Raw genomic sequence first — 27,745 nt, forward strand, 5'->3', positions numbered from 1 at the left:
TTATAAAAGAAGAATTCCTAAAAATACTTTATTTTAATACACACTTAAAATACCAGTTGCAGGTAGTGTGTGGTTTCCGTCCTCAGCGGCCACACCATTTGGCTCACCACACAACACTGTAATCCACCATGACTTACAACAGCACAGTCCAAAGTATGAACAAAAAAAATAATTTACATTTTAGTCATTTGCAGACGCTCTTATCCAGGGCGATCAAAAGTAGTCCATATATTTTCATACTGGTCGCCCTTGCTAACAGGGTGTGGCACAAATATCCCAAATAAAAACAGAAAATCACTCCATGATGCTAACAAGCTCTTTTTCTCAAAATGCTCATGTTTGCTCTATATTTTCTACTTCTCTCCTTCTTTGCAGTCATTGTCCAGTTAAAAACTGACAGGTGACAACCCTCTGCTCTCGGCGTGGGAAGGGGTTGGTAGCATGGGAGGGCTTCTCCAGGCTGTTGTAAAAAATCTTGGTTTTTAAGAGTGGTGTGAGGGATCGGATGCAAATCGCAGATGGGGCACAGTGTGTTTATAACAGGTGGCACCTTAATTGGGGAGGACCAGCTCATAGTAATGGATGGAACGGGATAAATTGAATGGTTAAAAATACATCAGACATGTTTGATACCATTCCATTCCAGCTATTATGACCAGTCCTCCACTCACCAGCCTCCTGTGGTATATGTGAAGGGGCACGGTAACATTGGGCAAGGGGGGGTGCAGTGGTTCTGTTCATTCAACTGCAGCCTTCAGAGGTACTGCTGGAGGAAGTGCAGCAGCATAATCTCATAGTGCTCTCCAGACTCTGGGCAGCGGATGCTGTGTCTCTCATTGGGGTAGATCTGAAGAGATGGAGACAAAGGAACAGATGGAGGAAAGAGAAAGCCCCCGGAAAGGAAGCACCTGTCTTCCTCATTTATAAAATGTTTATTTTAACGTGTTCTGAAAAGAGGCCTTGAAAAATAAATGAGTCCCACACTTTTCTTCTTTGTAGCGAATGCATTTGTTTGTTTTCAACAACGTGTCAGCTAAAGCCTGGGAAAAGGTTCCACTCCACATATTCAATTCTCATCATCGTGCGCCATTTTATACAATGAAGTTGAATGAACACGGTGTTGTCGGTCTGTGTAAGATGGGGCACATGTACACAACTAAACCCACTGCCCTCCTACCTGTAGCTGATACGGCTTCCCCGCACGGATCAGTTGAGACACCAGGAAGTTGGTGTGGAAAAAGTGCACATTCTCGTCAAGGAATCCATGTAATATAAGTAACCGGTTAGGCCTGGGTAGGAAAACAAAATATAAAGATTATCCCTAGAAAAGTTTTAAAAAAACAAATGTTAATTTCCCCTCGCATCAGAACTTATTCTGGTCCCAGATCTGTTCGTTATGTATAGCCAACTCCTATGGTCATTGTCATAAGCGGTGCCTATACAGCACAAACAGCTGGGATCAGGCTATTTGAGACATACATTCCAAGCAAGTCTGTCCCATCAGGACCATATCAAAAACAAGTGATGAACAGTATTGTAGGACAGCTGCACTTTGGAGTCTCTTTACTGCTGCCTTTACGTACTGCCTGTGAAGCACCCTGAGGTTGACAGTAAACGGTAATGAACGGTGATGACTCACTCGCTGGGCAGCTTGTCTACGTGCAAGGCGACAGAACCGGCTTCGTATCCCTGCTGGTTGTTCTCAGGTAGGTCCATGTAGCGCTCCGTATAACCTGTGTCATAGGCCATCCACACAGTCACAGGGGCACCCGCTATGGCCACCTGGACCATACAAGGACACCTCAAATCAACCAGGCTTTTAAATGAATGCTAAAATTACTTAATTTTAACTGATTGAGTGAACAGTAACCATATGTACAGTACAACCAGTCAAGATTGTGGAGTGTTAAATTCAGTTTTAGAGTCAATATTTTGAGCTTGTTGATTTAAACCAGGGCTGGGCCACATTACTACCCCTTCATGGTTCAAAGCCATAGAACTACACAGCCTGTCGTCACAATTAATTTCTCACACAGAATGCATGTGTTGTGACATAGTCCAAAGAATAATCCCCTAAAGTTCTTCAGCGGCAACTTCGAACTTTCCTCTCACCTTGAAGACGTTGGGCCTGTGGACGAGGCCCATGAGGGAGAGGAAGCCTCCGTAAGACCAGCCGTGGATGGCCACGCGACTCAGGTCCACAAACGTGTAGTTTTCAGCCACGTACTGCAGCCCCTCCACCTGGTCCTCGATCTCCACCTGGCCCTGAGAACCACAGACGGGGAAAGGAATGTCACAACTGGCATGAAGGCAAACAGAAGAACACTTTTTAAACATAGTACATCCCCATTTCACTACCTGGGCTGGTCCAATAAGAATGCCATTGTGCCTAACTGAACACAACTCTGGTAATACAGATCGATCACAAACTGGCAATGCAAAAATAAATAAAAATTCAATACCTCAGTGTTTCCCTATATTAATTTAGCAGTGGTGCACTGCAAAAAAAATAAATGCTGCTGAACCTAGGTGAAAGACGGACACCTACAACACTGGTGTATGGTTAGTAGAGATGTGAAGTCGTGTTACTGTTTACCATTTTGTTTTTCAGAGCCCCCTCGAACTTGAGGCCTCTCTGACAGGAGCCTCTCCCGTCAATGACCACGACGGCGTAGCCTAGTGACGCTAGCGTATTTAGTCTCAGGTACTTCACTCCTTTGTATGTGTTATTTACTAACTGCACCTGGAGCAAACAACCCCCCCCCCTCAACATTAACAACATGCGAGATAAAACCTTTAACATTAATTTTTTTTTATACAACTAGCCTTGAAATCCAAACTGTCACAAACAAGACTATATTACAGAATTCAAATATTTTTATTGAACAAACCTGGGGGCCTCCATACACAAAGACGATTGTAGGGTGCTTCCTGCCAGGTAACAAGTTGTGTGGTTTGTACAACATGCCGTAGAGGTGGAACCCTGAATTCCCTGGGAAAGTAAAGATCTCTGGTGGGATGTAATCTCCTGGGCGCCCTGAGAAATAACATTAACACCAATATGAAGTCAAATGCATATCACTATCAAGGTCAACTGTAGATACTATAGCTGTTCATTCCATTGGGGGAGTTATTATTGCAAGGGCAGATTCTATTGATGTGACTTCCCTTGGGAAAGTGACTCATTCAACTATAAATAAGCAACATTGAATTTGCAGGGCCATTCTGTAGTCTCAACATGTGAGTTAAGTGTGATGCCGACAGCGTGCTTATGGTAACACAGTTCATTGATACATTCATGTTTTGTAGTCAGAGGTGAAAAGCCAACAGAAGATTTCAATGCATTGACCCTAGTGATGAGGGGGATACTTAGATATTACAATATTATTTTGGACGATATTATAAAATCAATACTTTCACACACAGAAAATATTCAGACCCCTTGACCTTTCAAACTTGAACTTTCAAAGTTCTTGAAATTTTCCAGATTGACTGACCTTCACGTCTTAATGAAAGACTGTCGTTTCTCTTTGATTATTTGAGCTGTTCTTGCCATAATATGGACTTGGGTCTATTACCAAATAGGGGAGTCTTCTGTTACCAACACTACTGGTTGGCTCAAACAAATAAACTTAACAAGCATTCCAGGTGACTACCTCAAAGCTGGTTGAGAGAGAGCCAAGAGTGTGCAAAGCTGTCAAGGCAAAGGTTGGCTACTTTGAAGAATCTCAAAATATAAAATATATTTAGATTTGTTTAGCACTTTTTTGGTTACTACATGATTCCATAGTTGATGTCCTCACTATTATTCTACAATGTAGAAAATAGTAAAAATAAAGAAAATGCCTTGAATGAGTAGGTGTCCAAACTTTGGACTGGTAGACTGTGTGCGGTGTGTGTGTGTGTGTGTGTGTGTGTGTGTGTGTGTGTGTATGCATGTCTGTATGTATACACACACACATACGCCAAAAAACTCTGGTATTTTTCATCCTATAGCTTGTACTCCATATTTTTAAAATAGTGAGCCAACATGTTTTCAGCACTTTAATTTCCATAATTGACCAAAATAATTTTCTCATGCTCTCTCATCTCTCTGAGGCAGACATATAGTAAGCAATATGTTTGCAGCACTAAAATCGCAATAAAATTGCAGCATTGAATCGCAATACATATAGAATCGTGAGAACCGCAATACATATCGTATCGGCACCCAAGTATCGTTATAATATCGTACCGTGAGGTCCCTGGCAATTCCCACCTTTCTTACTTACCTGTGGCCTCCATCATGCTAGCCCAGAATTCAGGCTCCTTGTGCAGTGGGTCACTCTCTGGGCCCATCAGCTTGTAGATGTGGACGCAGGGAGGTGTGCTGACATTACTGTAATGGCTGACAAACATGTCAAAATTCTACAGAAAGATAGAGCAGAAACATAACAGGTGCGGTCAACTAAATCTTCAAAAAGCTAAAATGCCAAAACCTCCAAGCTTAATTTCAAGGAAAAAATAAGATGACAAAGCTTGTCGCTAAGGTAATGTACCTACCTGGCTTACAGAGCAGCTGTGAGAGAAGCCTGGCTTGGTCAGCCTGACCATATCCCCCGGGGAGTCGTAGCTCACAGTGTATAGGTGATGCTCCAGGGGCGTGTCCCGCGTGCCTTGGAAGTACACCAGCTGGGTAGCCTCGTTCACCCAGATCTGAGTTGGTAGGGAGGGAGGACAATGACTGGGATGTTTTGCTTATGCACATCACCTTTCTACTGCGATAGCTGATGAGCGGTGACAAAGGGCTGTGGCAAAAAGAAATGGGGTGATTTCCATGCTCGCCACCTTAAAATGCTAAAACCCTTTAGGCAGTCATTTTAGATAAGAGGTGTGTGTCTAGGGCTTACCTTGGAGCCATGTCTGGCCAACACCTCCCACTCTCCACTGGTTAACGTCACCTCTTCCTTGATCGGGCATTTAAAGTCCTCTGAAAGGAACAACCAGTAGACTAAATGAGTTGACCACAGGTGGCTGGAGGCACCTTAACTGCAGAGGATGTGCTCATAGTAATGGCTGGAACAAAATAAATGGAATCGTATCAAACAAACAAAACACGTGTTGTCCATGCATTTCATACCCATTCCATTCATTATCATCTGATACCCATTCCATTCATTATCATCTGATACCCATTCCATTCATTATCATCTGATACCCATTCCATTCATTATCATCTGATACCCATTCCATTCATTATCATCTGATACACATTCTATTCATTATCATCAGCCATCCTCCCCTCAGCAGCCTCCTATGGAGTTGACCTCCCAAAATATTATCAGAAATAGATTTGGGAAGGTGCACCTCTATTCACATCTTCACCATTAACCCATAAATCAGAGTATAAACAATGTATTCTGCTACCCTCTGTCTGCATGTAGTCTCTGGTCCACTGGTAGCAGCCCTGTTGTAACAGCGTGGTGACTTTGTACAAATGGCAGAAGCCAGTTTTGGACTCGTTCGCCCAGAGGAAGGTGATCTCATCATCGTTTGTTTGAATGAAAGGATAAAATATGTCATGGACCTGAAACAAAGAAAAGGCCTTGCCATAACATGAGTCCAAGAAGAAACAGCATTTTCTGGTTTCAAAAGGTTAAGACTAAATCTTTTAATTTCAAAATGTATAATTAGAAGATAATTTTAACTTAACATTCATGTGACTACAAATTAACCAATAAAAACTACAGTACAAGTAACAACAATATCAACCAAAGGCATGTAACTACAACTTTGTGCAAATCAGGGCACTGCAAGCAGTTTAGGATGATTTCTATTACATATTGAGTTCCATGCTTAGATCTCAAGTCAAAATCTAGGCCTTAGAGCCAAAGCCAGACTTATTTTAACTCACGTTGATCCAGATGTCGGTGATCTCCTCGTAGATGATGAAAGGGTGAACCAACTCTGGCACAGCCCCCACACTCTCCTCTCGTTGGGCCTGGTCCTGGGTTACAGGGATGAACAGGGCCGGGGGCAGCAGGACCAACTGGAGCCTCTGTTGGCTCCTGTCCAGCAGTACCGCCCATGCACTGCACAGAGGAGCAGTAGGTTGTCAGGGTCAAATAATTAGCTGGCTAACGTTGCTAAATAGCCTCATGAATTCCATATTTCCTAGTTGACGTAGAGAAAGACAGCCTTGAAATTGAAAGGGTATATATACTATTTTAATTAAATGAAAAATAATTTGTTACAGTATACAGTGGGGCAAAAAAGTATTTAGTCAGCCACCAATTGTGCATGTTCTCCCACTTAAAAAGGTGAGAGAGGCCTGTAATTTTCATCATAGGTACACTTCAACTATGACAGACAAAATGAGAAAAAAAAATCCAGGAAATCACGTAGGATTTTTAATGTATTTATTTGCAAATTATGGTGGAAAAATAAGTATTTGGTCACCTACAAACAAGCAAGATTTCTGGCTCTCACAGACCTGTAACTTCTTTAAGAGGCTCCTCTGTCCTCGACTCGTTACGTGTATTAATGGCACCTGTTTGAACCTATTATCAGTATAAAATACGCCTGTCCACAACCTCAAACAGTCACACTCCAAACTCCACTATGGCCAAGACCAAAGAGCTGTCAAAAGACACCAGAAACAAAATTGTAGACCTGCACCAGGCTGGGAAGACTGAATCTGCAATAGGTAAGCATCTTGGTTTGAAGAAATCAACTGTGGGAGCAATTATTAGGAAATGGAAGACATACAAGACCACTGATAATCTCCCTCGATCTGGGGCTCCACGCAAGATCTCACCCCGCGGGGTCAAAATGGTCACAAGAACAGTGAGCAAAAATCCCAGAACCACACGGGTGGACCTAGTGAATGACCTGCAGAGAGCTGGGACCAAAGTAACAAAGCCTACCATCAGTAACACACTACGCCGCCAGGGACTCAAATCCTACAGTGCCAGACGTGTCCCCCTGCTTAAGCCAGTACATGTCCAGGCCCGTCTGAAGTTTGCTAGAGAGCATTTGCATGATCCAGAAGAAGATTGGGATTATGTCATATAGTCAGATGAAACCAATATATAACTTCTTGGTAAAAACTCAACTCGTCGTGTTTGGAGGACAAAGAATGCTGAGTTGCATTCAAAGAACACCATTCCTACTGTGAAGCATGGGGGTGGAAACATCATGCTTTGGGGCTGTTTTTCTGCAAAGGGACCAGGACGACTGATCCGTGTAAAGGAAAGAATGAATGGGGCCATGTATCGTGAGATTTTGAGTGAAAACCTCCTTCCATCAGCAAGGCCATTGAAGATGAAACGTGGCTGGGTCTTTCAAAATGACAATGATCCAAACACACCGCCCGGGCAACGAAGGAGTGGCTTCGTAAGAAGCATTTCAAGGACCTGGGGTGGCCTAGCCAGTCTCCAGATCTCAACCCCATAGAAAATCGTTGGAGGGAGTTGACACGTTTCTATACAGCACTTTGAGATATCAACTTATGTACGAAGGGCTATATAAATACATTTGATTTGATTTGAAATTCCGTGTTGCCCAGCAACAGCCACAAAACATCACTGCTCTAGAGGAGATCTGCATGGAGAAATGGGCCAAAATACCAGCAACAGTGTGTGAAAACCTTGTGAAGACTTACAGAAAACATTCGACCTCTGTCATTGCCAACAAAGGGTATATAACAAAGTATTGAGATAATAAACTTAAGGCTAAATAAAAAAATATCTGAGATGAAACCACAAGGCTTGGTGAGGTTCATATTTACAAGGACTTTACTCAATGACAGGAACAAGTACACCTTTACATCACAGATATAATCCGCTCCATGGCACAGATAGCTTCGCTTAGTTGTGTTTGTTCCAGTCTTTTGAACTCACTATTTGCCGTCTTTTGTCCAGCCGGCGCGGGCGATGTACTCAACCCCAGGGAACAGGGTGGTAAAAGGCAGGACCAACTCCTTGTCCTGGGTGCTTACAATCTAATGATAACAAGGACTCATAAGAATAGGCAGAAAGGCATTGAATGACATACAGAAACATATGGAACACATAAAAGACCACAAAAAGGGAACAGAAGGCAACATATACAAGATGACATGCAGAATACGAAGACAGACCAATACAGTTCAAAACCATGAGAACTTTTTAAGCTGTTCTTACTCTGCCAAGGTGGTCGGTTCTGATTTCTACCAGTTTGAAAGTAATTTGAGGATTCTTACTCCCTGAAAAGAAACATGGAGAAGAGAGCAATACAAGTTACCAGTCTTAGATATCACGTCTTGTCTGGCACTCCTGTCAAATAGCTCAAGTTACTCAAATGTACAGTACCAGAAACACCTACTCATTTAAGGGTTTTGATGTATTTTTACTCTTTTCTACATTCTAGAATAATAGTGAAGACATCAACACTATGAAATAACACATATGGAATCATGTAGTAACCAAAAAAATTCAAACAAATAAAAAATATATTTGAGATTTTTCAAAGTAGCCACCCTTTGCCAAGAGTGTGCAAAGCTGTCAAGGCATTCTCTCAGCCAGCTTCATGAGGTAGTCACCTGGAATGCATTTCAATTAACAGGTGTGCCTAGCTCAAAGTTAATTTGTGGAATTTTTTTCCTTCTTAATGCATTTGAGCCAATCAGTTGTGTTGTGACAAGGTAGGGGTGGGTATACAGAAGATATCCCTATTTGGTAAAAGACCAAGTTCATATTACATCAAGAACAGCTCAAATAAGCAAAGAGAAGCGACAGTCCATCATTACTTTAAGACATGAAGGTCAGTCAATACATAAAATTTCAATAACTTTGAAAGTGTCTTCAAGTGCAGTCGCAAAAACCATCAAGCGCTATGATTAAACTGGCTCTCATGAGGACCGACACAGGAATGGAAGACCCCAGAGTTACCTCTGCTGCAGAGGAGAAGTTCATGAGAGTTACCAGCCACAGAAATTGCAGCCCAAATAAATGCTTCAGAGTTCAAGTAACAGACCCATCTCAACATCAACTGTTCAGAGGAGACTGCGTGAATTAGGCTTTCATGGTTGAATTGCTGCAAAGAAACTACTGCTAAAGGACACCAAAAATAAGAGACTTTCTTGGGCCAAGAAACACAAGTAATGGACATTAGACCGGTGGAAATCTGTCCTTTGCTCTGATGAGTCCAAATTTGAGAATTTAGGTCCAACCGTCTTGTCTTTGCGAGACGCAGAGTAGGTGAACGGATGATCTCTGCATGCGTGGTTCCCACCGTGAAGCATGGAGGTGGTGGTGTGATGATACTTTGCAGGTGACAGGTCATGATTTATTTAGAATTCATGGCACACTTAACCAACATGGCTACCACAGCTTTCTGCAGTGATTTGGTTTGTTAAATGTGATACGCCATGTGTAATATCAATTTGTATAGTTTACTTAGCTACTTGGGTCATCTCTGCTCTTTCTCTCAGTGCCACTTTCCACAGACTTAGCCACACCCACCCCCTTTCACTCAAGGTGCGCATTTGATGTTCCTCAACCACGACACACTTGCGCTCAGTCTGCATGGTCAATGCAGCACATACAACAATGCTGATGATGACAAGAATGCCGGTTTCACTTTGCAGCTTAATATAAATCCACTAGCATTCTATAACGACACTATTAGTTTGTGTTTCTTACATCAACAAACAGCTAGTTTGTCTTCACTTAGCAAGTTGCCCTGAATCTTGTGAGATATTAAATGTTAGCCGCTAATACTAATAGCTAGCTAGTGAGATGTACTGAGTAAGAGCAAATGTAGCTAGCTAATACGGCCTGATAATACCAGTGATGGTGTAGACCTAAATCAGCATGTTGTTTGTGCAACAGTATCTTCCAAATCAAAGAGGAATATGCAAAGCAGGAATATGTTAGCTACTTGAAGTAGCTAAGAGAAAACATGCAATGTATTTAAAGCTTGTAGGATGCCCTAGGAAACACTTATAAACACTTTGGTTCCTACCCTGTCCCAATAACACCTCCCTGGCATTTTAATTTGCCATCATCTCAAACACTATTCAAAGTGCACACTATTATAGTCTAACTATAGAATTAGAATAGACATTCTATTTCCATGATTCCAACAGTTTTGCTCTACTTCTTTCTCAAGTCAAATCGCAATTGGTAAAAAATAAGTCCTAGATTATTTGCCCATATCGTGCAGCCCTACAGTGTGGCAGTGTGAAATTGTCAATTGAGCAGTGGTGTAAAGTACTTAAGTAAAAATACTTTCAAGTACTACTTAAATCATTTTTTTTGGTATCTGTACTTTACTATTTTTGACAAGTTGTACTTCACTACATCCCTAAAGAATATACTGTACTTTTTACTCCATACATTTTCCCTGACATCTAAAAGTACTCGTTACATTTTGAATGCTTAGCAGGACAGGAAAATGGTCCAATTCACGCACTTGTCAAGAGAACATCCCTGGTCATCTACTGCCTCTGATCTGGAGGACTCACTAAACACAAATGCTTTGTTTGTAAATTATGTCTGAGTGTTGGTATGCCCCTGGCTATCTGTAAATATAAAAAAACAAGAAAATGGTGCCATCTGGTTTGCTTAATATAAGGAATTTTAAATGATTTTTAATTAAGTACATTTTATCAAGTACATGTAGTTTTGATACTTAAGTATATTTCAAACCAAATACTTTTACTCAAGTAGTATTTTACTGGGTGACTCACTTTTACTTGTGTCATTTTCTATTAAGGTACCTTTACTTTTACTCAAGTATGACAATTGGGTACTTTTTCCACCACTGCAATTGAGTGCAGGAAATGCAGAAATTATAAAAGTGCTGAAATTTGTTTTGGTTGAAGTTGAATTGAACAGTATAAAACAATCAGAATGGAGAAAGACTCACTTAGAATGTATGTGCTACCACCCTAGGATCATGTAGAACTTTTACTTTTCAAAAACAAAAAAATACCACGATATAATATTTTGGCCATATCGCCCAGCCCTAGCTTAGCATATATGGGAACTCCTTCAAGACTGTTGGAAAAGCATTCCATGTGAAGCTGGGTAAGAGAATACCAAGAGTGTGCAAGGCTGTCATCAAGGCAAAGGGTTTCACACTTTTTAGCTTACTACATGATTCCATATGTTATTTCATAGTTAATGTCTTTGCTATTATTGTACAATGTAGGAAATAATACAAATCAAGAAAAAACATTGAAAGAGTAGGTGTTTGCAAACTCTTGACTGGTACTGTATATTGAAGTATAAAATCCAACTCTGCCTAGCCACAATAGTCACATGAAAATGTAGATGGTAGCCAATACAGTTCAATAAAAAGTTATGAATCAGAACTACTATTACTTAAAAAAGGCGATTTGGGGTGGGGATGAGGGTGAGAGCGGACCTGTGCGGGGGTATCTGTAAACATCAGCCTTGCGCTCCTCCAGGGCTGGGGAGGGAACGTGAATTAACTCCACCTCTGACTCATCCACCTCCTCATAGAGTAACTGGAGGGTCTTCCCCCCATCTGGGTCTGAAAGAGAAACTTATTGAGTTGACCATTTTATTCAAAAGCAAGTATGTGCTAAAGTTTTGGGGTATCTGTATTTTACTATTTATATTTTTGCAACTTTTACTTCACTACATTCCTAGAGAAAATAATGTACTTCTTACTCCTTACATATTCCCTGACACCCAAAAGTACTCGTAACATTTTGAATGCTTAGCAAAACAGGAAAATGGTCTATTTCACACGCTTAAAAAGAGAACATCCCTGGTCATCACTACTGCTTCTGATCTGGCGGACTCACTAAACACATGCTTCATTTGTAAATTATGTCTGAGTTTTGGAATGTGCCCCTAGCTATTTGTTTAATACAAGACATTTGAAATGTTTTGTACTTTTGATACTTAAGTATGTTTTACCAATACCATTTATTTTTGATAGTTAACTATATTTAACAACAAATACTTTTACTCAAGTAGTATTTTACTGGGTGACTAACTTTTACTTTAGTCATTTTCCATTAAGGCATCTTTACTTCTACCCATGTATGACAACTGGGTACTTTTTCCACCACTATGTGCTTTGTGTTGTAGTAGCCTAACCTGGTTTCATGTCTTCAACAATCCAGTAAGATTTAACTAAGCTTTTTTAAATTATTAAACTTACAGTAGTAATGAAAATCAAAATGCATTTTATTGCTAAGATAAAGAGAAATAAGGACAAGCATCACAAAAACCATCCAGAAGAGACTAACCTTCAGGAGCAGCTGGCGACCACCAGTAGCCCGTGAAGCGGTCAAACTCCTCCTGGATTACAAAGGTGGCAATGCCTGCAGACTTGGGGTCCTCCTTCACATTATTCATCCCTAAGAAAAGGTAGAGAAGGATGCACTGTCAGGAGAATGCTCTCTGCTTTCCATTTTACGTTAAAAGATGACCAATTTTGTTATTATTTTAATCTTTTAAATTAAGGTTGTTAATAAAAGGACATCAACACTACAAGATACTATTTTGAAGAAAACTCTTGCTAGTATATTTGCACATCATATATATCGTAGCACGCGCTCCCCAGCAGATATATCTCACTGGTCACCCCCAAAGCCAATTCCTCCTTTGGTCTTCTTTCCTTCCAGTTCTCTGCTGCCCATGACTGGAACTAATTGCAAAACATCTCTGAAGCTGGAGACTCACATCTCCCTCACTAGCTTTTAGCAACAGCTGTCAGAGCAGCTTACAGACCACTGCAGCTGTACATAGCCCATCTGTAAACAGCCCATCTATCTACCTACCTCATCCCCATACTGGTATTTATTTATTTTGCTCCTTTGCACCCCAGTATCTCCACCTGCACATTCATCTTCTGCCAATCTACCATTCCAGTGTTTAATTGCTATATTGTAATTACTTCACCACCATGGCCTATTTACTTCCTTAACTTACCTCATTTGCACTCACTGTATATAGACTTTTTGTTTTCTTTTGTTCTACTGTATTATTGACTGTATGTTTTGTTTATTCCATGCGTAACTCTGTGTTGTTGTATGTGTCGAATTGCTATGCTTTATCTTGGCCAGGTCGCAGTTGCAAATGGGAACATGTTCTCAACTAGCCTACCTGGTTAAATAAAGGTGAAATCAAATTAAAAATATATTTTTTTTTTACCTTTATTTAACTAGGCAAGTTAGTTAAGAACAAATTCTTATTTTCAATGACGGCCTAGGAACAGTGGGTTAACTGCCTTGTTCAGGAACAGAACAACAGATTTTTACCTTGTCAGCTCGGGGATTTGACCTTGCAACTTTTCAGTTACTAGTCCAACGCTCTAACCACTAGGCTACCTGCCTAGTGATGAAAATGTCATGCAAATGAAATTCAGGCCTGTATGCATCTTTGGTATTACCCCAAAAGAGCACCCCATTTCTGATACATTGAAGAGCATGCATTCAACAGAAATCTATTCAATTGAGAAATACCACAACTCTGAAAGCTGTCAAGCATCAGTCTCAAAATAGTTTGCTTGTTTAGTAGCATGCCAACCTTCATGGCTGTAGGAAAGTCTATCCTCCTAATTTTTGAAAGTTCTAATGTTACTGGCCCCACGACAACAAATATACATGTCATTTTGTTCTTGAAACAGTTAATTGAAATACTGTAGAATCCCATTCATTCCTAAGGAGTACTGCTTCTTCTGGGGAGTGCCAATATGGCGGACCGGTATACTGTGGTCACAAACCAGTCGATCTCCAAGCCATTCCTCGTAAATTCACTCTGGAGTGCCAGAGTGTGCGTCCGTAAATTCAGAGCGCTCCGCTCTGGGAGTGTTCAGAGCGCACACTTGGAGGCTCTGGCCGAAGAGTAGAGTTGATCCGAGCGTTCTGACCCCACAATGGCAGTCAAGCACCCAAGCTAACGGGCTAACGTTGGCGAGCTACTTCCAGACACAAATGAGAACACCTCACTCTGACCATTGTTATATAAATATTCATACACATAGCTCATATATTATACAGCGCTAAGCTAATCCGCCTGACTCAAGTCATTTCACGTACCCCTGCTAAAACAGGAACCAGCTCACACATCCAGCAATAAAACTACCCCCCTAAAACTACCCACTCAGCTCTGTTGTCTCACAACCCCAGGAAACAAAGACATTCCATCGCACGAACACATACACCCAGCCATAAAAACTGCCCCTCTCAGTTTTCTACCTCACGAACCCCTGACACAAATATCTCCTTGTATAAACACACAACTCACCCCCCTCTACTGGTCGGGTGCTCAGAACAAGACTCTGCTGTGCACCAATGAGGCTCCTGCTCTGGCTAGAGCAGGTCCGCCTCCAGCCCTTCGGGACCATTCAGAAGACCAACACGACAAGACTCCACCTACATATTCCATGTATAAAATCTGCTGTTAAGCCTCTTTTTCACCTGACTCCTTACCGAGTTATATGAACTAGATCCGTGCATGTTAAACTGCGGGACAAGATATCTTTTGACTCAATAAACTGCCTTATGTTACAACTGAAATTCACTCTGTCCAGCGCCCGTGATTTGGTCTCGACTCTCCAGTATTTAAACACTAACACCATTTTTCACACCCTAGCAGAGCTGGTTAGGCTGTTATCGTGTTATCCAGAGCGTTGGTGACTAACTGTGCTGCTGGCAACAATTTAAATACGTTTTTTGCCAACGTTTACTGACACCGGTCATTTAACGGGTGCTGAGCGTTCGTAAATTCGTAAATTAATCCGTTATTCTGCGCTCTTGTGCACTCAGACGAGAGTGCTCTGAAATCGGCGTAAATAGCCAGAGCGAATTTACGAACGCGCCCCTAGTCAATCACCAAACATTTCTGTAAAGAAAACAGCGATGAAGCCTTGCGTTCCTATTTATTTTATTTATTCGTTTCGCGCTGTTGATAGTATATATGCCTACTGTTGGCCAATCAGATAGCTCGTATCATCGCGCCGGCACAGTTTCCTCGAGCCAAAGACAAAAAAAAAAAAAAAACTAAAAGTAAAGCAAAGTTGATACTGTGAGCAGGGCCGAATTAACGTAGTGGCTTACCGGGGCTGAAGCCGCTGGGCCCAAGAGGCAGCAAAACAAAATAAGTAAAACATATACATATATATATATATTTTTTTTTTACTGCAACCACCATGGGAGAGGAGGTAGTGGGCCCACGTGGGTAACTGGGAGGCTCTGTCTTGAATGGATAACTGAATCATAAAAAAAAAACATTACTGCAAAATAAATAAATGCAACTGGTCAATTGTGTGAGTCATGTGTCTTTCATATGCCAATCAGAAAGCTGTTCGCAAATATGGAATGACATGTACTCGGTTACAAAGATCTTGCTAGCTAGCCTGCCTACTGAAAATGATGGCCTGTGTGGGGCCCAGAATATAAAATACAGAAAAAAAGCAGCAGGACCAAGAACTTAAACCAGAAAATACCCAAACTGACTTTTTTTTTCTTCTGCACAACACAAAGGGCAACCAAACACCTGCAATTAAGCACAGGAGAGATCAACCCATGCTGCACATGCAGTTGAAGTCGGAAGTTACCATTCAACTTAGCGAAATACATTTAAACTCTGTTTTTTTTTTTTTTACAATTCCTGAAATCTTTTAATGCTAGTAAAAATTCCCTGTCTTAGGTCAGTTAGGATCACCACTTTATTTTAAGAATGTGAAATGTGAGAATAATAGTAGAGTGATTTATTTCAGCTTTTATTTCTTTCATAACATTCCCAGTGGGTCAGAAGTTAACATACACTCAATTAATATTTGGTAGCATTGCCTTCAAATTGTTTAACTTGGGTCAAATGTTTTGGGTAGCCTTCCACAAGCTTCCCAAAATAAATTGGAATTCTGTCCCACTCCTCCTGACAGAGCTGGTGTAACAGTCAGGTTTGTAGGCCTCCTTGGTCAAGCATTCTTTTTCAGTTCTGCCCACAAATGTTCTATAGGCTTGAGGTCAGGGCCTTGTGATGGCCACTCCAAAACCTCAAATTTGTTGTTCTTAAGCCATTTTGCCACAACTTTGGAAGTATGCTTGGGGTCATTGTCCATTTGGAAGACCCATTTGCGACCAAGTTTTAACTTCCTGCCTGACTGATGTCTTGAGATTTTGCTTCAATATATATGCACATAATTTTTCTTCCTCGTGATGCCATCTATTTTGTGAAGTGCACCAGTCCCTCCTGCATCTCCCGGAGACAGAATACTTCTCCTTCCTGAGTGGTATGACGGCTGCATGGTCCCATAGTGTTTATACCTGCGTACTATTGTTTGTACAGATGAACGTGGTACCTTCAGGCGTTTGGAAATTGCTCCCAAGGATGAACCAGACTTGTGCAGGTCTACAATTATTTTTCCTGAGGTCTTGGCTGATTTCTTTTGATTTTCCCATGATGTCAAGTAAAGAGGCACCGAGTTTGAAGGTATGCCTTGAAATACATCTACACCTCCAATTGACTCAAATAACATCAATTAGCCTATCAGAAGATTCTAAAGCCATGACATTTTCTGGAAATTTTCAAGCTGTTTAAAGGCACGGTCAACTCAGTGTATTTAAATTTCTGACCCACAGGAATTGTGATAGTGATTTATGAGAAATATTCTCTGTATACAATTGTTGCAAAAATGACTTGTCATGCACAAAGTAGATGTCCTAACAGACTTGCTAAAACTATCGTTTGTTAACGAGTTAATGACTTCAACCTAAGTGTATGTAAACTTTCGACTTCAACAGTACTCTGCATTTGGTTGGGGTAAATCCTGTGAACTGCTGCCTTGAGACAGATTAGTGTTTAACGTTTGTGCAGTCAAATATATATTCTTATTTTATTACTTTTACCCCTTTTTTGTGATATTCAAATCGGTAGTTACAGTCTTGTCCCATCGCTGCAACTACCCTACGGACTCGGGTGAGGCGAAGGTCGAGAGCCATGTGTCCTCTGAAACAACGCTGCCAAGCCGAACTGCTTCTTGACCCGGAAACCAGCCGCACCAATGTGTCGGAGGAAACACTGTCTTGCTGGTGACCGAAGTCAGCACGCCACAAGGAGTCGCTACAGCGCGATGGGACAAGGAAATCCCAGCCGGCCAAACCCTCCACTAAGCCAGACGATGGCTGGGCCAATTGTGCGCCGCCTCATGGGTCTCCCAGTCACAGCCGGCTATGACACAGCCTGGGATCGAACCCTGGGCTGTAGTGACGCCTCAAGCCTAGACCGCTGCACCACTTGGGAGGCCATGTGCAGTCAATATTTAACTTTTGCTCCAAATCTACCTGGCGTGGCAGACTGCTATATCAGGTTTAGAACCAAATAAAAACAGGCTAATTGAAACCCTAAAATCCTTTTCCGGTATGAGGTGGCCTGCCCATGCACAATCAACAAAAGCATTATGCCTCAATTATGCCAATGTTAGTCAGTCTCTTCTAGAATTATCTGAGGATGAAAATCTAACATGGCTCTACCACTCTACACCCAAATGGATAAACTTGAAATAGCTTTCTCTTTAACTTGTGAAACAATACTCCAACGTTTTCAGAATACAAGCACTGCACTTAAGGTAGTCCAACTGGACCTGTCTAAGGGTGTTCGTTTGGTGGCCTCCTTTAGAGATTGTGGCTGTGCTCCGAGATCAGTTTGATAGCTTTGAGGCAAAAGGAAAGGACCAAGCATTCTAACGCTTTACAGACCTAACAACTGAGAAGATTTTATTTATTTTTTATTTTACCTTTATTTAACCAGGCAAGTCAGTTAAGAACACATTCTTATTTTCAATGACGGCCTGGGAACAGTGGGTTAACTGCCTGTTCAGAGGCAGAACGACAGATTTGTACCTTTTCAGCTCGGGGGTTTGAACTCGCAAACTTCCGGTTACTAGTCAAACGCTCTAATCACTAGGCTACGCTGCCGCCCCATATGACAGATGACAAAAACACGCTGATGAGTCGTAAGAGGCAGAGCCTGACTGTCGTTAATCAATGACAGTTTAGCAGAAATTTGCTGTTTGTGTTCACCGTTGTGATTGACACACTTATTGATGAGTTGGATAGGAGGTATGAGTCATACAAAGAGCTAAACAACTGCTTTGGATTTAACAATATACCTTCACTTTCAACATAAGACCTACAACCTTCAAAGTAAATAGCAATCTGACTTGCAACATGATTTTCCAGATGAAATTGTCCAGTTTAAAGAATGTATTAAAAGTAGGGGGGGAAATTGCTTCACGTGTTCTAAAAGAGCAATCTACAAGCAGTCTTTCACAATGTTTACATTGCCTTGCGAATATTCTTGACTTTACCCGTTACCTATGCATCAGACCAGTGGTGCTTTTCAAAGCTTGCTCGTCAAAAACAGACTAATCAACAATGGGACAGGAAAAGACAAACATTTTAATCTTATGGCTCTTGGGAATTATGTACTCAGAGCACTTGATTTCAAGGACATAGTTGCAGATTTCACTGCTTGGAAAATTAGGAACAAAACCATTAAGATAAGCCATGATGACACTTTTTGTAACAGCATAAGGCCTAACGCTCGTCCGCTGGAGAGGCTGTCCAGGCAGCTGGTAGTGCTGAAATGGCAGAGGCCGCTCTCTTGTTTTCTTTGCGTAGGCTGTCTGGATGGTATCTGTCCATGGTCCTCCTGAATCAATATTGTGACCATGCTGTGTAGCCTAGGTTATGCAACTGTAATAATATGCTTTGTGGACTTTAATGTTGCTCTCCGATTTTAACTGTGATAATTATGAAACAAACATATAAAATGTTATGCTTACTTTGTTATATTGTAGCCTAGGCTCAATTTATTTCGAGAAGACACACGTATATAATCCCATGAATAAGGGGCTCATTCATCAAGCTAGGGGAAGCTAAGCTCTCTAAATAAATTGAATTAAATTTGCCCAAATTATATAGCTCATGATTAGCCTACTCCTGTCTATTATACAGAAATAAAATCATTCAAAATAGGCTACTAAAGCATGATTTGGCCACAGAGGATCATTAGACTCTTACATCGCACTGCCTACAGTCAGAAGGCAGCATGCACAATATGGGCAGATGATTGTTGTGTTGCGACTGTCAGTGAAAAGTAGAGGCTCAGCCAGGCATATCGCAATATTTTAAAATACAATCACAGGAAAACATAGTTTGGAAAGCAAATGGTAAATGATGTAATGAGAAAGCAATGAAAATACTAAATCTGTCTGAGTTATCCAAATTCTCAAATTAATTGGTGAGGGTGCACTACGCATATTCACTCTTTATCATTGTTGGGTCAGTGCAAAGTTTGTCCAAAAACAATTTCCTCCTCCCGTTTAGATGGACGTTATATTCTGTTTGTGTCTCCCCTTCTTGTAGGCCTATTTATATGGACATCATTTTTATTGATATGTTTGTCAGTAAAGTAGGCTATTGGTAATTTGTTGTACTAAAAAAGATTCTGCCAATGCCTCTAGTCATGTAAAGTGTAGTAGAATTACAGGAAATGTGTTTAAAAAGCCAAAAAATAAATTCTGTCCAAAGAAAGGTAGGTAGGCTATCTGATATAGCCTAGGCCTACTCTACGCTATACGTGCTCAGCCATGCATTGAACAGTCTTTTTTGCAAACAGTGAATATTAGCCCTTTTTTCTCGTTAAAAAAACAACCTATTTTTTGGCAGGCCATCTAACGATTTGTCCAGGTAAAAATGTACTTGAACACGCATTTCACAATCTGACATAATGGTCTCCTACCTTTTGGGCTTTACATTGCAGATAGTACATTTGTTCATGGTTCTAGGTTGTTTTTTAAGCATTTTGAAGAAAGAGCAGTTTGGGAGCCAAATAAGCAGTCTCTTTTACGTGAATGGAGCCAAATGAGCCAGTTCACCGAAAAGACTCAGAACGCCCATCACTACCCTCACACTGACCATCAGATGCAGGCCTTCAGTCCAGTAAAAAAATTGTGCTTCACAAGTAATACAACAAATGATCCATTACGTGTGATCATATATCTAAAATGTTGAATATTGTATTGGGCCTATAGCCTACTGCACAAACCTCATTGCTATAGAACTGTTTTTATATGGTTAATGTTGCAAAAACTTAAGTTGTTTTTTTATCTGAGAGGTAGATCTCGGCTTGAATTTTGACTCAGAAAGTGATCTTGATTCAGTAAAGGTTGGTGACCATTGCTATACATCATTTGTGCCAACCTTTATGGCAGTAGGTGAGTCTCCTCTCCTCCCCAGTCTCGATGCTGGCCACCCACAGGTCGTTGCTATTGATGAAGGCCATGAAGGTGGGGTCGCCTGGGGAGATCTTGGGGTCCATTCGAGTGCCTGAGCATTGGGTCTTAATCTCTACAGGCTTCATGGGGGACACCTGCTAAACATCACACAGACTTTCAGGTATAGAAGTTACCATGCAACAGACAGGTTGGTTACCAGAGTGCCTACATGTCAAAGTCTTCTCTATCACAAACACTTGTAGGTGACCACTTGGTACACTTCTTTATTTTACAAGTGTATAAGGCACTTTGTATACTTCACTTTAGCAATGTACAGTCGTGGCCAAAAGTTTTGAGAATGACACAAATATTAATTTCCAAAGTTAGTTACTTCAGTGTATTTAGATATTTTTGTCAGATGTTACTATGGAATACTGAGGTATAATTAAAAGCCTTTGGCACTTATGAAATGCTTGTATTGACAATTACATGAAGTTGATGCAAAGAGTCAATAGTTGCAGTGTTGACCCTTCTTTTTCAAGACCTCTGCAATCTGCCCTGGCATGCTGTCAATTAACTTCTCGGCCACATCCTGACTGATGGAAACTCATTCTTGCATAATCAATGCTTGGAGTTTGTCAGAATTTGTGGGTTGTTTGTTTGTCCACCCGCCTCTTGAGGATTGACCACACGTTCTCAATGGGATTAAGGTCTGGGGAGTTTCCTGGTCATGGACTCCCTTGGCTGAGAAGCAACCGCACACATGAATGGTCACAGGATGCTTCACTGTTGGCATGACACAGGACTGATTGAAGCGCTCACCTTGTCTTCTCCGGACAAGCTTTTTTCCAGATGCCCCAAACATTCAGAAAGGGGATTCGTCAGAGAAAATGACTTTACCCCAGTCCTCAGCAGTCCAATCCCTGTACCGTTTGCAGAATATCAGTCTGTCCCTGATGTTGTCCTGGAGAGAAGTGGCTTCTTTGCTGCCCTTCTTGACACCAGGCCATCCTCCAAAAGACTTCGCCTCACTGTGCGTGCAGATGCACTCACACCTTCCTGCTGCCATTCCTGAGCAAGCTCTGTTCTGGTGGTGCCCCGATCCTGCAGCTGAATAACAATTGAACCGCTCTCCTTGAAGTTATTGATGATCAGATAAATGGTTGATTTCGATGCAATCTTACTGGCAGCAATATCCTTGCCTGTGAAGTCCTTTTTGTGCAAAGCAATGATGACGGCACGTGTTTCTTTGCAGGTAACCATGTTTGACAGAGGAAGAACAATGATTCCAAGCACCACCCTCCTTTTGAAGTATCCAGTCTGTTATTTGAACTCAATCAGGATGACAGAGTGATCTCCAGCATTGTCCTTGTCAACACTCACACCTGTGTTAACGAGAGAGTCACTGACATGATGACAGCTGGTCCTTTTGTGGCAGGGTTGAAATGCAGTGGAAATGTTTTTGGGGGATTCAGTTCATTTGCATGGCAAAGAGGGATATTGCAATTCATCTGATCATTCTTCATAACATTCTAGAGTATATGCAAATTGCCATCATACAAACTGAGGCAGCAGACTTTATGAAAATTAATATTTGTGTCATTCTCAAAACTTTTGGCCACGACTGTACAGAGCACTTTGAACAATTCTTTCCTTTAAAAACGCACAGAGCACTTTGCACACTTTTTCATTTTCACAATGTACAAGTTCGGACTACCGTACATATATTTGAAGGACTTTGCTTTCATGACCACCTAAATAACCAAGATGCAAAGATAACTGTATTGTGTTAACAACAGTATGATCCTAACTTTAACAGGAAGGTATGAGCTGTGTCGTGTAAATAATACTCACAATGAAGCCATTATGGCCTCCGTCCCGACAGTAGAACAGGCTGTTGCTGGCCTGGAACAGGAAAAGGCCGCTCTCGGCGTGATAATCATACGATGTGATCCCAAAGACCCCCAGACGCTTTCTCTCCCTCAGCAGCTCCTCCTCCCGGGAGTACACCCCATGATGAGGGGTGGCCTGATGGTTAGGGAAGATACATACCAGACAGTGAGACAGCGATGCAGTGTTAGCTTAGCATGAACACCAGCGTGTTTTGGCTTTAACCAAAGTGCGGTTTTCTGGGCAACAATAGTGGTACCTTAATTTTGCCACTCGTGTTTACAGGGGAAATTAATGATAATATGTTTTTTGGGGGGGCATAGTATTGATGGCTGTGTCATAAACAGAGCATAGACAAACACAGGCACTCCCAAAGATCAGAAGTACAGTAGTATTCCATTAGGTGCCAACTGAGCTGACCCGTGTATGTCCTCCTCTACATAGTTCACATCAGTGCTGTGGATGAGGACATGCATGCAGAATTGCCTTGTGAATGTGTGACGAACTTCTTGAGGTGAACAACATTTATGTTTAGATTTCCCAGAAATCCGACAAGTGGCAAAAGGGAGCCCAACGGAAGGGGCTGAGGGTTCATTACCTGAAAGTGATCTAGCATCTGTTTCCACGACAACACCAGAAGGGCCTCTTTCCGAATCTTCTTGGGAATCTCTGAGTAAAGTAATGAGTTCTCTCTACTTCCATAGGGCATTCCTAAATTAACATGGAGCGGAAGAAACGGGTTGAGTTAAAGAATATATTTGCATCGCTAAGTCTGTTTATCTTTTGTCTGTGTAACCACAAAGTTCAAGGATATTGTCACTGATATTGGTTGTTCTGAGGTTGTTCCTAATGAGTTTCTTCCCATTGTAATGTTCCCTATAGCCTACCTTCTAACATTAAGTGAAGAGATCAAATATATATATAAACATGAGATTCCTCCATTTCCCACCCCTATTCACATTAGTTAATTATGATACACCGTACTGTCACCATTGCGGTGCTGTTTGTTGACAGGAATTATGACGACTCCTCAAAATCCATAATGGGATTTCCAGTGAGGGTGTGGAGGTGTGACCTCACCAAGGTAGTAGAGTCGATGGGAGTATGGGCCTGACTCGTCCTGCCTCTGGACAAACTGGAAGTCGTGCGGGGCCTTGTTGATGACCATGCCCGTGTACTTGCGGCTACTATGGATGATGTTCCGCAGGCCGTCCCACGAGTGCTTCTCCACAAAGAACTGGGAGGGCACATCCTCCATCTCCACTACCTCCGAGCTGTCTGAGAGCTCATCTACAGCAGTCATTCTGAAAGCTGAATAACTGACCCATAACAATAGAAGTCACCAACAACATGATACAAAGCTGAATATAAGTACATACATGTAACTGAGTATTGAATACAAGTAAACGATGAGAACAGACAGACCAGCTAGTTGTATAGGTTAAAATGGTCCAACATGTCACATTAAGACACATTTGACCAAATGAGCACTGTAGAATGCAAGATTAGTTACGCACCTTTTCCAACTACCTTCTGTTTCGTCTTCAAGTTTCACCCTCTTAACTCTATGCATTAACCGGCCAACAAGCCTGAACCAGATTTGGAAACCTAAAACAGAGACATTGGATTTCTTTGATACAGTCACTATAATACATGCCCATCATCTTAAGGAACATTACAGTGTGAAACAAAAGCTAAAACCCTACCATGACATATTGAAGATTTTTTTTTTAGAATACGTAGGAGACTGACCAGACTGAAAATTCCCTGCATGAAAGAGGATTATCGTACAAGGACAAGCCAGAGAAACAGCACAGAATCTGCCATAAACATCCCGGATGAACAAGACTTCACATAACAATTCCATAAAAACTGCTATACCGAAGAAATCTCCACACCATTGTTCTTTGACCTGCTTCATTGAGGCACAGCTCAGCGGCTCACTTGGGAAAAACCTTTCTCCTGCGATGGTCTAACTGTGTGACTCAGGACAATGCTAGAGAATGCTACATGCCTCTAATGTCTCAACACTAATATATCACCAGAGTGAGGAATGTTTGGCTATTACTCTACAATTCAGAGGTTAGTAAGGCTTGTTGATCTGCCTTCATTTTTTAGGCCTAAATGAGGTCATTCACATAGCCTACAGCACATTAACATAACCATCCAATTAATATTAAAAGGAAGTAGGGTTGCAAAGGGTCAGAAATGTTCCCGGAAATTTTCCATGGGAAGTTAAGCCTGGGAATCTTGCTTAAATTCACCAACAAACAAACAAAAGTTAGCTGACAAGGTCGTTCTGCTCCTGAACAGGCAGTTAACCCACTGCTCCCAGGCCATCATTGAAAATAAGAATGTGTTCTTAAACGATGGTTAAATAAAGGTTCAATAAAAAAAACTACTTCAATGGAATTGCACAGTGTATTCTTCAATCACAGCCCACACTACTACACTGTCTTAGCCAAGGACTAAGACAGCTTTCTGGTAAGTTTTGATTACAATACTGGGTGGTTGAATATATTTTATGACATACATGTTTTTTGTTAACTACTAAATAGTAGCCTGCAGCAAAGTGTGTTTGAATAATTTTAAAGTTGTTACCCATTTCTGCTAGTTTGTTTTTGCTAGCTGAGCATGCTAACTGGGTGTTAATTCATTTTAAAACATTTATCATACAAAGGAGTCGTTTAATCTAACTGCTTAACTATTTATCTGTACATGGAATTGTATTTGTTATTTTTTTTGCAACAAAAAAATTACAATCTTTACAGGAAAATGCCACGGGCACTATCTGATGTGTGGAGACATTTCACTGCAGCTAATGTGGAAGGAAAATGTGTGTACATTTGCAAATACTGTTTCAAATCATATCTGACGAATGCAACAAAGATGCAGAATCATCTGGCCAAGTGCATCAAGTTCCCTCAGCGCTCACAAGAAGCAACCTCTGACAAAAGTCCCGCTACTTCTATTCGAGGTGAAAATTATGAATCAGACACCTTATCAATATCAACAGCTCATGGTCCTCCTGGAATCAGAAGTGTTTTTGACTCAATGGAGGAATGTAGACAGAGAAATGCTGATGAATGTCTTGCTCAAGCTGTGTATGCAACTGGTTCACCTCTGATGCGCACAAGCAATGTGTATTGGAAGAGATTTCTGAATGTTCTTTGCCCAACATACGCCCCTCCAACTAGACATGCTTTATCTACTCATTTGCTGGATGCTAAGTTCAGAGTTCAAGTGAAGGTCAACCAAATCATAGAGAAAGCAGACTGTATTGCAATCATCTCTGATGGGTGGTCGAATGTTCGTGGGCAAGGAATAATTGACTACATCATCTCCACCCCTCAACCAGTATTTTACAAGAGCACAGACACAAGGGCCAACAGACACACCGGTCTCTACATTGCAGATGAGCAAATCCAACAAATCCATGGATGACACAATCGCCATTGCACTGCACACTGCCCTATCCCATCTGGACAAGAGGAATACCTATGTAAGAATGCTGTTCAACTACAGCTCAGCTTTCAACACCATAGTGACCTCCAAGCTCACCACTAAGCCCGGTCTGAACCACGCCCTGTGCAATTGGGTCCTCGACTTCCTGACGAGCCGACTCCAGGTGGTGAAGGTAGCCAACCTCCGTTGATCCTCAACACATGAGCCCCACAAGGGTGCATGCTCAGCCCTCTCCTGAACTATATGTTCACTTGATCAAGCATGTCTCAACTCAACCACCAAAATGGCAGACGACACAAAATCAAAGAAACAGCCTACAGACAGGAGGCGAGGGCCCTTAGACTTCCCAAATGTGGGACCCACTTCCTCTCTGCTTACCTCATGTCAAAATAAAAGTCCTGCATGTCTGCCATATATGTGGACAAAAAAGGGATAACTTGTTTTTGACATGAGGTAAGTAGAGAGGAAGTGGGTCTACAAGAGACTCATGTTTGGAAGTCTGTTGAATAACAAAATCCTTTAGATATTTTGTCTCAAAATCCCCCAATCATAATGACCAACCTTCCTGCCAACAGACAAAGTTGAAATAGCATTGCATTTAACATTTGGCTTCCCACGGAGTGTTTTTATGCAACCCAATCCAATAGAAAGCAACGCTAGTGTATGTAAATACCCCTGCGTTGCTAAAAGCACCTACCGTGGTACATGGCTAGTTTTGGGTTGGCCGTTGATCATGACTCAGTTCCATTACATTACACATAAGAGTCATTGGACGAAGGCATCTACTATAAAGGGGAGTTTTGTTAAAGAGCTGCGACGCTCGGTCGGAACATTAACAAGCATCGCTTGCAGTGCGGTTTTGGTAGCATAAGAACCTTATCAAAAAACAAAAAGGTTCAATTAATACACACATTTATAGGGTTAGTGTTCCCACACGGCCATATATCCATGTTACTTACTGTGCGTGTTTACGGAAAACAGAGGTGCTAATTAGCATGCTCCGAACAAATCCAAATGTGTTTGTCACATGCGCCAAATACAACAAGTGTAGGTAGACCTTACAGTGAAATGCTTACTTATAAGCCCCGAAACAACAATGCAGTTAAGAAAAAAAAATAAGACAAATTTTAAAATATTATAATAATAATTAAAGAGCAGCAGTAAAATAATAGCGAGGCTATTTACAGAGGGTACCCGTACACCGGTGTTTAACGGAAGAAGGCCGCCAGAAACGTGTTTTCACTGAAAAATACTGTCCGCTGCAAATCTGATAAAGCCGGCGGTCCATAGCTAGCAACTCTACATTGTTATTTGTATTATTTAAAACTCCTAATGTTAGGGGTTGGTGGCATTGGGAAGTATCAACACAGCCCATACATTCACTTACATTAAACATGCCCAAGTGTGGATTGTAATCTGTCCAGGTCCATAAAAAAAACTATTTTATTAACTAGCTAGTAAAAGTTAAAGAGATTCATCCTCGGATACTGACAATGACGATTGGAGTTAGGTAACGTTAGTTGGTTCTATGGCTAGCGAGCAAGATAACGTGAACTAGTACGTTTTATCGTCATATGTCACGCCATTAGCAATCCAACAAACTCTAAACGTAACGCAAAAAAAATGTTTTAAAGGACCCGTTTTCAGTAATTCATTTCAGGATAAATGTAAGCAATTGTCGGAGCTTTACTAGCTACACTGCTGTGTTGACAGCAGGGGGCTGTGCTGGCTAGCGAGTTAGCCTCAGCGGCTAGCAAGCTAACGGTTAGAAACGGAACAAGAAATGTCGGTTTACGGAAATAACATCAGGTTTGGTACTTACAGGTTCAGCCCTAGATTTTCTCTCACACGTTTCTAACGTCTGCTGTAATGGTGCGATTAGATGTTAACCAGTTATAACTGCGTCCATGGCCTGTAGCTCATCAGACAAAACAATCACGGAAACGAATTTGGGAAGCCTTAACGAAAGCGACCCTTCAACCGGAAATCATACATATTGCAGCATCAACCAATGCTAATATCAGAGACGGAAGAGGAACACAGGCTGCGTTTTCGTCTTCTGGTTCAATCAAAGTCAATTGACTAAGTAGGCCAGACCCAGCTGATATTGCGTTGGTGGGTTGGTTGTTTAGAAACAAAACTTTAGGTTACGACCGTAACCCCG

General features: G+C 41.4%; 1 protein-coding gene across 5 annotated transcripts; it reads right to left on the minus strand.

Moving 5' to 3' along the window:
- Positions 1-27,740, minus strand: LOC118401439 (dipeptidyl peptidase 9-like). Of its 5 annotated transcripts, none has more exons than XM_035798944.2 (21): positions 27,404-27,738; positions 23,634-23,724; positions 23,197-23,427; positions 22,715-22,827; positions 22,081-22,254; positions 20,213-20,384; positions 12,248-12,358; positions 11,392-11,520; positions 8,163-8,224; positions 7,881-7,981; positions 5,894-6,071; positions 5,407-5,566; positions 4,890-4,969; positions 4,543-4,695; positions 4,272-4,407; positions 2,892-3,037; positions 2,597-2,743; positions 2,113-2,265; positions 1,640-1,782; positions 1,178-1,289; positions 1-847 (listed from the first exon to the last, which is right to left on the minus strand). In XM_035798944.2, exons 3-21 carry the CDS (start codon positions 23,417-23,419, stop codon positions 755-757), a joined length of 2,586 nt encoding a protein of 861 aa, XP_035654837.1. In that variant the 5' UTR covers positions 23,420-23,427; positions 23,634-23,724; positions 27,404-27,738; the 3' UTR covers positions 1-754. The 5 variants fall into 5 exon arrangements, 4 of the variants coding, with proteins under 4 accessions (XP_035654837.1, XP_035654836.1, XP_035654833.1 ...); XM_035798943.2 differs by having other exon boundaries at positions 20,213-20,381; positions 23,197-23,435; XM_035798940.2 differs by having other exon boundaries at positions 23,197-23,435; positions 27,404-27,737.
- Positions 27,741-27,745: the final 5 nt, after the last annotated feature.

This window comes from Oncorhynchus keta, chromosome 22 (assembly GCF_023373465.1).
Source record: "Oncorhynchus keta strain PuntledgeMale-10-30-2019 chromosome 22, Oket_V2, whole genome shotgun sequence".
NCBI classification, from domain to species: domain Eukaryota; kingdom Metazoa; phylum Chordata; class Actinopteri; order Salmoniformes; family Salmonidae; genus Oncorhynchus; species Oncorhynchus keta.